At 40.9% G+C, this 12,548-nt stretch overlaps 1 protein-coding gene across 3 annotated transcripts in view; it reads right to left on the bottom strand.

Annotated features, from left to right (window-relative positions):
* The window catches only part of LOC125259568 (rho GTPase-activating protein 39-like), a 97,686-nt gene that overhangs the window by 21,992 nt on the left and 63,146 nt on the right, over window positions 1–12,548 (bottom strand). For all 3 annotated transcript variants that reach the window (XM_048177269.1, XM_048177272.1, XM_048177270.1), the window contains one exon: window positions 2,338–3,652. In XM_048177269.1, the coding sequence (XP_048033226.1) occupies window positions 2,338–3,652 (1,315 nt within the window). The remainder of the gene's footprint in view (window positions 1–2,337; window positions 3,653–12,548) is intronic.

Genomic DNA, 12,548 nt, shown 5'->3' with positions numbered 1-12,548 from the left:
TTGAAACGCTCGGATAATCCCGCAGCTCCTTGATGAGGTGAATTCTCCTTTTCTCTATGCAATCTCGGGATTGAATGGACCCAATATTTCCTCTTTCTTTTTCTCTTTTTAAGAAGAGAGGAGACAATCGTGCTCACTGCTTGAAGACTTCATTTTGTATTGTTTTGCGATTTGTTTTGCGATTTTTTCGCAACGCATTCATTAATACATTTCGGACGCAGTGAGCAAGGTCTCTGTGCGTGACGAATTTTTAGGATTGCGAATACGAAAAAACGCATGCGAAAATTTCGGACTCAGTGTGCAAAGGCCTTTACACTTTATTTTACAGGGCCGTAGTTAAGGTCATTGTACACTGAGTCCGAAATTCGCATGCAAAACTTTCGTACGTTAAAAAATAAATTCGACCTCACGTTATGTCAATCGCGTTTGCACACTGCCTCCGAAACTTTCGTCCGTCAAAAAAATATTCGGATCAGGTTCGATTTTCTGCGTTTTTCGCATCCGTGGCACGCATTTTGAGAGACGTTTTGACAATTCAGAGCCACCGTACGCAAACGCAAAAATCCAGAATGCCATCTGACAAGTTGATCCACATCGTCTACAGCACAAAACATCAGCACTGAATGACAAACAACGTGAGGAATACAAAGAGACCGAATATAAAGTCAGATTGTGCCAGTAGCAAAGCATCAAACAGAGCCACTGACATCCTGAAGTAATCTTTGAAACGCTCGGATAATCCCACAGCTCCTTGATGAGGTGAATTCTCCCTTCTCTCTATGCAATCTCGGGATTGAATGGACCCAATATTTCCTTTCTTTTTCTCTTTTTAAGAAGAGAGGAGACAACTAATCGTGCTCACTGCTTGAAGACTTCATTTTGTATTGTTTTGCGATTTGTTTTGCGGTTTTTTTTTTCGCAACGCATTCATTAATACGCATCGGACTCAGTGTGCAAGGTCTCTGTGTGTGACGAATTTTTAGGATTGCGAATACGAAAAAACGTATGCGAAAATTTCGGACTCAGTGTGCAAAGGCCTTTACACTTGTAATTACTCAAAGATGTACCTGAGTAATATTAATTAACTACATGTACTTACTATAGAGTTACAGTTAGGGTTAGGGTTTGGTTTAGGGTTAGTTACTTGTAATTATGCATAATAGTAAGTACTAATACTAACGTGTAACTACGGCACTGTAAAATACAGTGTTACCTCTTATTTTTATGGAATATTGCAGTATTTATTATAAATGATTTAGCCATGCACATTTTTTTTTTTTTTAATAAATACTTCCCCTCTCTCTTGGAATGACATCCCTTCTCTTCTCTGATGATGTGTTTACTGGTGTGAGAGCGGGACAACCTGTCACTCACATGAGATCACAGCAATAGCAAACCACAACCATCCAATCCATTCCCCATGGACAAAATCAAGTCCTTCCCAACATATTTTTTCTTCGAGAAGCCATTTAATTTATATGTCACAATTGGGATGAAAAGACTAGCGCAACTTCTATTTCATACCGACTTTAAGTTCTGTTCATAATGACAGCGATAAAATTGCTCAAGTCCCTGCAGTGTTGCTTGCTTATAAGTGTTCTTGCTTGACTTCAACTGTATCATGAACCAGATTACAGAGTTCCACTGTCTTCAGTGTCAGTACTGTGTCACTGTATATTTACTCTGCTCAAGTAGGTTATCTGCCTTTATTATGACCAATATCCGTTTTCCACATAAAACACACTTCTCCACACAGTCATTCAAGAAAACTGCCTGAAAAAGTAATTTAGTTCTCGAGCTCTACACTGACCTACTTGCTACCCGATTCCCATATGTACATCCCACACACAAAACAAACAAACATACACACATTGCAGCTGTTCTTTTACTTTTGACTCTTTTACATCTCTCCAACATCAATCCTTTGCACACTACACTCACCTGTCTCATAATCTTACACTTTCCCCTTAATCTCTTTCTTAAGAAAAACAACCACTGGCCTTTGTACAGTCCTCTTAATCTAAGCACAACACACACCCGCAGACAAAGTAAATCTCCTTAGAACGTAACATTCACACCCTCTTCAGCTCAGGAAACCCCAAGCCACACCATCTCCTGCATAGTTTCTACAACAACCGGATGGGAAGCGCTGTTTAGCTTTTCCACACCATAAGACACAGTGGGACCCTCAATTGTGAGGCGTAATAAAAGAGAGAAGGGTAATTAAAAGATAAAGAAAAAGGAAAAGGGAATCAGATAACCTCACTGGGCTGACCAAAACAACATTTCCAGACTTACACACTCAAGCAAGTGTACAGCTGCGAAAAGTGTTTGTACCTGTGAGGGCGACCTCGGCGGTTCTGGAGAGGACAAGCTGGTCTGTGATGTTACGCTCTTCTCCAGAGAATCCACTTTCTCGTACGTCCTCTTTTGCCGGCTTCCAAGCCCATCTGTCACCAGTGGCGACAGCAGCACGTCACCATGGTTGTTGCCCCCACCCCTACACAGTGATCGGTTACTTGATGTCACATCCTCCCTTGATCCACACCCTCTTGCGCCCATCTTCAATGAACTGACTGGGGAGCGGGCGGTACTTCCAGAAGCCTCCGATCCCATCTCAGTGTCCAGACTGGCCTTGCTACCATGAAGTGTGTTGGAACGGTTCACCACCGCCCTCATTTCTGCCATCAACTTCTCATTCAATGCGTTTAACTCGCCACTGCTGCCCACCGACCCGGGCCGACCAGACCCAGTACCCAGAGCTGCACGCCGACGGTTTTTCCTTCGCAGACTTGGGGATGGCCCAGTGGAGTAGCCAGAATCCTGGTATGTGACGGCAGCAGGGCCTGGGTACTCCTGAGAGGCCAGGCTGCTTTGACGACTATGGCGAGGCTCCAACAGTCTCCACGATTGCTTCTTCTCCACAGAGATTTCTTTCTTAATCTGTGCAGAGACCGGAGACTGGGGCTGGATTTGAGGGACGGCTGGATTTGAAGGACCCTCAATGGGATTAGACATCTGGGGCTGGTGCTTGGATGCAGCTGCATCCACGTTCACCATGTGTTTGATGCACTCCCGGCCGGCCGGACTGTACTCGCTAGCTGAGGAGCTGCAGATCTGTTTGGAATGGGGGAACTGGAGGAGTTTAGGAGGCTGGGTTCCTTTCGGAAGGCTGTGACTGGTGGAGTAGGGACCTCTGTGTAAGTGGTGCGCCCCTTCTACTTCCATTTCCACTGGGGGTTCATCGTAAATGGGGGGATCCATGGGTGGAGGTTCATCGTAAATGGGTGCGGAGGGTGTAGCTCCATATTGAGGGGACGAGGGGCGGGATGTACCTGCACCAGAGCGCTGGTGGGCCGAGCAAGAGGAAGAGCTAGAAGTGGGCAAAACCAGACAGAAGTTGGCATCCCCCTTTTTGAGGTGGTAACCCTGCTTGGAGTCTCCAGGTACGGCCATTTTGTTGAGCAGAGCAGTTCTGTCAAGTTGCGCTGTGTAACCTGGTTTGGGTGAAGTGCTAATGTTGGTGGGATTGTGGTGGAGAAGGTTATGGGCAGTAGCTGGTCCCAGAGACTGGTTTCTTCCAATGCTGTTAACTTTCACCAGCATGGCAGCCTTGGATCCAGGAGCAGGCTGCCATCTTTGAGCGAAGTCCCTGAAACACACAAAAAGAGGCTACTGTCAAGACATGCTGTGTTGTACTGCCTAGAACTGCCTTTAAATTCAGCATTTGTGACTGATTTGGAATGCTCTACATCAGTGTTTTAGTCAACACCAGCTCATTCGAGTAGAAGAGGGTCAAATCAAAACTGGGACCACATGCTCTCAATTCCATGACAAGACACTGAAATTATGGTCTTGATCTCGGTCCAAGTTCTCAATTACCAAACATAGGTAGCAACTCCACACCACAAAAATAGTTCTCTTCAAATGAAATTCAAGGGAGACTCAACTTGCAATGGATTCAAATAGAGTTTGAAGTTAAGATGCTGCTAACAACTCAATACACTAAGAATACAAATATATGGCACAAGCAGATATTTGGAAAAGTAGTGCAATTGCAACTGAAGTATATTTATCGAAACATTAAAAAAATAAATCAACATTTGAATGTGTATAAACCAACTAAATCCAATTTTACAATTCAATTCATTTGTAATATGTTGAAGTTACAACATGTATCATGTTCCTAGTATCCTTGCTATGGAGCATAATATCTGGCAATATCCTGTGGGTATTTGAGAGCTAAACATGAAACTCTCTGTAAATCTATCCATATCTAATAGAGAGGAATATGTGGTTGCGATGCCAAGGCTGGCACAGTCCTTTCTTCTCTCTCATTTTCTTTCAAACAATATCTCATACATGCAAAACAAAGCCAATGAAACAATGCATTTAGCCTTCAGTAAAGAAAGGGTAAGCAATAACAATTTTAATATTAGTCTAAGGATATTGTTTTAGTATCAGAGAGCTGCTTGTGACTGTTTCAGTCAAAGTACAAACAATGTGCAGACACACACACACACACACACTATCCAGGCCACTGCAGTGGAGTGTGTAGGAGAAACACAACAGGAAAGGTTGAACAGACAGTGTGTTCCAGCAGAGTAGAAAAACAGGAATCCACTATGGACTGCTATAGTGACGCTATCAAAATGTTACAACAACATTACAAGAATGTTGCAAAAATACTATAAAAACCTCATCATGTAACAATTCCATTCACTTATCTCTCATCTACACATGCTGAACAACTATAACAATTTCTGCATGCAAGAGTCACACACACTTTGAAGTTTACATTTGGTGCGTGTATACGTACATAAAAGTACATGTGCACACGATTAGTTTTATGTATACAGTTTGTGTGTGTTTGTGTATGTTTAAACGCACAAACCACTCATGTCATGTTCCTTCACACAAGCATAAATGCACATGTTCCTGCAAATGCAGAGAAACCCTTGAAATTCCAAAGTAGAACGCCACTGTGAACTCCTGCAACCAATGTGTGACTACATGTGTGCGCGCACGCCACAATACACAACCGTAAACATACTGCACACAAAAACCACACAAGAACGTGAAAATCAACATTAGCTGATCTTTGTTTGGGCTGAAACCACCTTCAGACCTTAGACCACTAATCCAGATTATAGTGTTACTCTGTGTGTACATGCTAATCTGAACTCTGCCAGACTTGCAGTTTCCTTCCCACCACAAGTCCATCAAAACAAATAAGCATCTACGCACAAGTTCATTTCACTCAGACTTGGTGACCGATCGCACACACACTACAACTGAAACAATAAGCAACTCAATCGGATCAGTTTAAGAACTTCTAACCACTTTATATAAGCGCAGCTAATCAAACTACACAACATGTGCAGTAACACGCAGCCAACTTTTCCATTACAACATTACAAGAAACAAATCGACCATTTATATCCATATATGAGCAAAAATACATTCTCAATACAACTGACTGCATCATTCAAGATACACCTGTTGCACATGACTATCTACACTCACCTGAGACAGTGATGCACAGCGTATGTTTGAGCATGCAGTCAGCAAACATACTTACCCCCGGCATACCCATAGGGGGCACGGCGATCTGTAAGGGTGCTTGGGGTGACTGAGAATTGTAGAGGACACCTCCCTCAGCTGGAAACGCAGGAAAAAACAGCCAAATCGAAGAGAAGAAGCAAGTGCCTGCTGCTCTAAACGTCTATTTTTAGCTAATCGAGCTCTTTCTGCAATTCTGCAGGTTATCAACTTCGGCTCAAATTCTTACCGTCATCCAGTGTTCGTTTAATTATGGAGTGGTATGGAGAAGGACAGCAAGAGAGCGAGGGAGGAAAGGAGGAAGGGAGGGCGAGAAGGACAAGGAGAGAGGGAGGAGGGAGGGGGAAGGCGGCTACTTTCGGCCCTCCTCTGGGTTACAGTAGCAGGAATGCGAGTCTTGCCATCGTAACACACACACACACACATACACACATTCTCAATCCGCCGGACTTGATCAGATCAGACTCTCGGTGTGTGAAACAATACATCTTCAGCTCCCTGAGAGGCCTGTATTAACTAAAAAAAAACCACTTCACTACACTCCATTCCTCAAGTTCTTGTCTACTCTGAGCTCATTTATAAAAACACACTCTTTGTTTGATTCAAGTGGCTGTCTACCTCTCGATCAGAATCTTTCTACGCTGTTCACAACCCAAACTTCTCTCTCTGTTTCTCTGTCCGCTGTGGTCTTTCCCACCCATTGTGTCTACTGTCTAATGGCCAAATGTCAACAATCTATTCACAGTGTCGAGTAAATACAATGTCGCAGGCTTGTAAATAATCTCAACACAAAGAACAAAACACATCATTCTATTCTATCTCAGTCAATAAAGCTTCTTGGTATAAATATTAGGATAAAGTTATGTTACAGTGGGACTGTGTGATTGTATCTTATGTTTCCATGTTTGTTATCAGTCTTGCATTACTCTGGCCCTGTTTACACCTGATATTAATGTGCTTCTCAAATCTAAAGGGGTCTCTTGTCTACACACATCACTTAAAGCACTACAAGGTTAACAACGAATAAAGTGCATTATTTTTGCTTCCAAATATACATCAATCTTAAAGGGTTAGTTCACCCAAAAATGAAAATGATGTCATTAATGACTCACCCTCATGTCGTTCCAAACCCGTAAGACCTCCGTTCATCTTCGGAACACAGTTTAAGATATTTCCGATTTAGTCCGAGAGCTTTCTGTCCCTCCATTGAAAATGTATGTACGGTATACTGTCCATGTCCAGAAAGGTAATAAAAACATCATCAAAGTAGTCCATGTGACATCAGAGGGTCAGTTAGAAGTTTTTGAAGCATCTAAAATACATTTTGGTCCAAAAATAACAAAAACTACGACTTTATTCAGCATTGTCTTCTCTTCCGGGGCTGTTGTCAATCCGCGTTCACGACTCCGCAGTGACGCTGCTGACGTGTTATCCGGTGCGCCCGAGCTTCGTTTACAGTCTGAGGGAGACGCACGCTGTATTCAAGCTATTCTACATTGTATGTATTTTGGTATTGCTATTTTATATTGCTATATTTTAAAATGGTGCGTAAGTGTGCATGTCGCGGATGTCCTAATCGCCAAAAACAATGACATAAAAGTGCATTACCAACGCCGACAGATGAAAGGATTCAATGGAATCAATTCAATGGAATTAATTCAAAGGAATCAATTCAATGGAAAAGATTCCGGAAGAGAAGACAATGCTAAATAAAGTCGTAGTTTTTGTTATTTTTGGACCAAAATGTATTTTAGATGCTTCAAAAACTTCTAACTGACCCACTGATGTCACATGAACTACTTTGATGATGTTTTTATTACCTTTCTGGACATGGACAGTATACTGTACATACATTTTCAATGGAGGGACAGAAAGCTCTCGGACTAAATCTGAAATATCTTAAACTGTGTTCTGAAGATGAACGGAGGTCTTACGGGTTTGGAACGACATGAGGGCGAGTCATTAATGACATCATTTTCATTTTTGGGTGAACTTACCCTTTAATGTGGTGGTTTTAGTAGAGTAATACAGAAAATCAAAAAATACAGTAAAAACAGCTGTTTTCTATTTGAATATTGGCAGTTTATTTCTGTGATGTCAAAGCTAATATGCTAATTTGATGCTCAAGAAACATTTCTGATTATTATCAATGTTGAAAACTGTTGTTCATATTTTTGTGGAAACACTGATACATTTTTTTTTTTTTTTAACAAGATTCCAAGATTTTTCTGGATTTTCAGGACTTTGATTAATAGAAAGTTCAAAAGAACAGCATTTATTTAAATTAGAAATGTTTTCTTTCTTTCAAATAAAAAACATATCTTACTGACATATATATCTGAAAGGGTTAGTTCACCCAAAAATGAAAATTCTGTCATTAATTACTCACCCTCATGTCGTTCCACACCCGTTAGACCTTCATTCATCTTCAGAACACAATTTAAGATATTTTTTGATAAAATACGATGGCTCAGCGAGGCTGATCATTTCCTTTTTCAATGCCCAGAAAGCTACTAAACACATTTAAAACAGTTCACGTGACTACAGTGGTTCAACCTTAATGTTATGAAGTGACGAGAATACTTTTTGTGTGCAAAAAAAAAAAAAAAAAAATAACAACTTTATTTCACAATATCTAGTGATGCTTCATGAAGCTTCGAAGCTTTGCAAATCTTTTGTTTTGAATCAGTGGTTCGGAGTGCGTATCAAACTGCCAAAGTCATGTGATTTCAGTAAATGAGGCTTCGTTGCATCATAAGTGTTTTGAAATTTCAATAGTTCACGTGACTTTGGCAGTTTTATATGTGATCCGAACCACTGATTCGAAACAAAAGATTCGTAAAGCTTCATGAAGCAGTGTTTTGAAATCACCCATCAGTAGATATTGTTGAATAAAGTCATTATTTTGTTATTTTTTTGTGCACAAAAAGTATTTTCGTCGCTTTATAATATTAAGGTTGAACCACTGTAGTCACATGAACTGTTTTAAATATGTTTTTAGTAACTTTCTGGGCACTGAAGTGTTAATTATCTTGCTGTCTATAGAGGCCTCACTGAGGCACCAGATTTCATCAAAAATATCTTAAATTGTGTTCTGAAGATGAACGAAGGTCTTACAGGTGTGGAACGACATGAGGGTGAGTAATTAATGACAGAATTTTCATTTTCGGTGAACTAACCCTTTAAATGTTTACACTACAAATGTGATCAGGAGAACAAAAATGGTTCAGTGAATGAAAACGAAATAGAAAAATAAAATAAATTTTAGTAGAACAAAATGGGGAAAAAGTTCTAGAGTTAAAACATTATTTTTAAATGCTGGTAACCATTCAATAATGCTATTATTTCATTCTGATAATTTTTCATGAACAAAGAATTTTTCACAATAACATCTTGTTAGTCGATTCCTTACATTGCCCCTATGCTCTTAATAAGGAGCTCTTATCAGGTGTAAAAAGGGACTCTCATATTTGTTCTCAGCACAGTTTCTGCTGATTTAAATAAACTGAAAGGCATAGTTTTCAGCATGTATTCCTGACTTAAGTTGAGATTACTACCGAGTACACCAGCTCATTTATCTCCTGAGGGGTGAATGCGTCTGTGATGGCCAGGTGTTGAGGTTCTCACACACACTCATTCACAAACCCAACCACAAAAGACTCCCAACATCTTGGCAAGTGCAGACCATGCTGATTGTGTTATTTGCACTGAACACAAAAGGATGCTGAGAAAGGCTGGACAGGGGGCCGGAGTGCAGAACGGGGGTGTCCTGAGGGAGTGAATGTTGGAAAAGTTCAAAGGGCGTTTCTCCAACAGCATAAACAGGAAATACCAGCGCAGCGTTCACACTGAGCGAAACCGAGAGTAATGCGTGTGCTGTGCTATAGTGATGGAGAAAACAAACGAAAGCACACGCTTCTCTTTCCCTCTTTCCCACTCTCGAATACCTTCGGCCAATCATCTGAGATGTAAATGTCATGTGACTGATCACTACATTAAAACTCAATGCTGGAGACAGGAACAAACTATTGTGTCAAATTTTTACAATTTTTAAGATAGATAGATAGATACTGTGTATATATGCAGTTTATCTATGACCTCTCTATTACTTTTTAGTGAAGGCAAGTAATTGCAACTTTGTATAGATAGCATTGCTTATGATTATGAAATATAGCCAATTCGTGTTTGAGAACATGAATACAGCCAATATAGAGTAAAGAAATGTGAGGTTGGAGTGAAGCTCAGAGGCTAATGAACAAACACAGAGATACTCAAGTAGGCGGGTGTAAGGAGGCAAGCCAGTCACATTTGCCTTTGTTCTTCAAACTACATGTCTCCCGCTCATTATAATCCTGTTTTACTCTTATAGATAAACAACATGCAGTGCGTTTCATATGGTTCCAACATCTCCTCTTCCCATCTCCCAAAAAAAATATCACAAATGCATTGAAACCACTGGCCCACTTTCATACTTCATGCAACAACTGAAGCCATCCAAAATCACATGTAAGACTGCGAGTAAATGTTTACATATGCTGACAGTAAATATGTTAGTGTTATGACAGATAATCGAACAATACCACAATCACAATTTGTGTGTTTTTTATTTGCCAACAGAAGAGTTTGGTCAGATGCCGTAAAAAGTACCAGTGGATTAAACACTAGAACTATTATGGCGCTTTTCCACTGCGTGGTACGACTCGCCTCGGCATGGCATGACTTGGCTAGCTTTGCTTGATTTGGTTTTCTTTTCCACTGCAGTTTAGTACTGCTACAAAGTGGGTGGAATTATAGACTGATTGTTATAGTTGTGTCGCCACCTTGTCTACTAACAGACATTTCTTTTTTCAAGTTGCATATGACGGCCATTTAAAGAAAATCGTTTAAAAAGGTTGTGCTAAAGGTGTCTGTTGCTGACTAGGCGTCTCGTGTCGCAAATCCAACGCTGGTAGTGTCGATGCCTGTCTCTGTGGATGCTGCTATTATCTCTGACCAATCAGTGATCTGCAGTGTTTACATGTCACATTTTAGTATCGGTACGGCATGCTTGGAACCTCAACTGAGGTGGTACTATTTAAGCGAGCCGTACCGAGCCGTACCATGCAATGGATAAGCGCCAAAGCGAGCCGTACCGAACCATGCAGTGGAAAAGCACCTAGCCTAATTTCCATCAAAATTACCCAGAACAATTTGTCCCAGGAACTTTTTTTCGGGACTTTCCGGTTCCCGCTGGATTTTGTCCTCCGCATATAAGCTTAATAAAGCCTGAACCTTGTTGTCGGTCTATCTGTCGTATTTTTTAAACTCCAATGTTGATTCGAATAGCAACCCACTCTTACTGCACGCACCCCAACAGACTTTTAAAAATGGTGGTTGAAATAAAATGCTGTGTTAACTCAACCAATCAGCATTTCCAGCACTCAAGTCCCACCCCTGAAAGCTCCTGAACATTGAAAAAGTACTACCCTGTGAGCAGGGACTTTCTGAGGGGGAAATTTTTACCCAAAACTTTATTCTGGTCCCTGCGGTCAAAACACCCAAAGTCCCTAGTTCCTGGAGTGAGGTCGGCTTTAGAATGCCATAAAAGGTAGCAATAGATTAAACACTAGAACTATTAGAATGCCGTAAAAGTATAAAACACTACAACTATTAGAATTCACTAAAAAGTACCAACAGATTAAACACTAAAACTATTAGGCCCCGTTTACACTAGTGTGTTTTTGTTTTGAAACACATAAGTTTTGCTATGGTTACGCCTGTCATTTACACTACACCAGCATTTTCGAAAACAGAGATTTTTGGAAAACGCTGCAGACCTCATTTTAGGTTGCGTTTCAGTATAAATGTACCAAAACAGAGACTTTTGAAAACGATGGCGTGGCTGCCCACGTTCGCTGTGCGTATCCTTGACGACCGTGAAAACAATAACATTGAGACTGAACTGCAATTTGTGCTGGCTTTGTTGTAATTTTTAGCAGTCTATGTGCAGTTAAACACTGCATTTTTTTAAAAACTGCAGCTACCTACATGTGCAAGAGGCAACTGTTTACGCTTGTACGTGCATGCCCAGTGTGCATGAAAAGTCATGTGACATGCGTTTTTGGCTGTGTAGTGTAGACGGAGATCATTTCTGAAATGCTGTGGAAACGCTAGTGTAGACGAGGATCGTTTTTAATACTGTTTTAAAACAAAAACTCACTAGTGTAAACAGGTCCTTAGAATGCCGTAAAAGTATAAAACACTGGAACTATTAGAATGCACTAAAAAGTACTAATAGATAAAACACTAGGGGCCCTATCATACATCCGGTGCAATGTGGCGCCAGGCGTGATGCAAGCGTGTTTTGCTAGTTTCAGCCTGACACAGTTATCATTTTCATGTCCTGCGCCATGTTGTTTAAATAGCAAAATGCATTTGTGCCCATTTGTACACGGGCGTGCTGGTCTGAAAACGAGGTGTGTTCAGGTGCATTGTTGGCGTGTTGCTATTTTGAGGCAACTGAAATTGACTGCACCATTGACCAACTGAAACCTGGTCTAAAGTCAATGGTGCAATATTTTTTTGTTATTTAAAGAGTGCGTTAGTAATATGTGCCTATAGGTGGATGCACAACACGCATACACTATGTTTATTACATCATGGCGCGAGCGCAACTGGCAACTGGCTGGCAGCTGGTGAGACTCTGATTGGTTTATTGCGTGTTACGCCCAAAACACACCCATGACTCATTAAGAGAATAAGAACAACCATTTTGGACCATGTGCCAGGCGCACCGACAATTTTTCCCATCATTAAACTAGCAAAAGTGGATTTGGACAAAGCCCTAAGTGCGCTTGCGCAGTGCGTTTTACACCATGCGCTTAGATCGTTCAAATAGGGCCCTAGAACTATTAGAATGCCCTAAAAAGTGCCAATAGATTAACCACTAGAACTATTAGAACGCTGAATGCTGTTGTATAAATAGCTATATTTAGTGGAGCTGAGAA

The sequence above is a fragment of the Megalobrama amblycephala genome, linkage group LG24, assembly GCF_018812025.1.
Source record: "Megalobrama amblycephala isolate DHTTF-2021 linkage group LG24, ASM1881202v1, whole genome shotgun sequence".
In the NCBI taxonomy this organism is placed as follows: Eukaryota; Metazoa; Chordata; class Actinopteri; order Cypriniformes; family Xenocyprididae; genus Megalobrama; species Megalobrama amblycephala.
The sequence above is the reverse complement of the archived record's forward strand: the minus strand, read 5'-3'. Positions and strand labels throughout refer to the sequence as shown.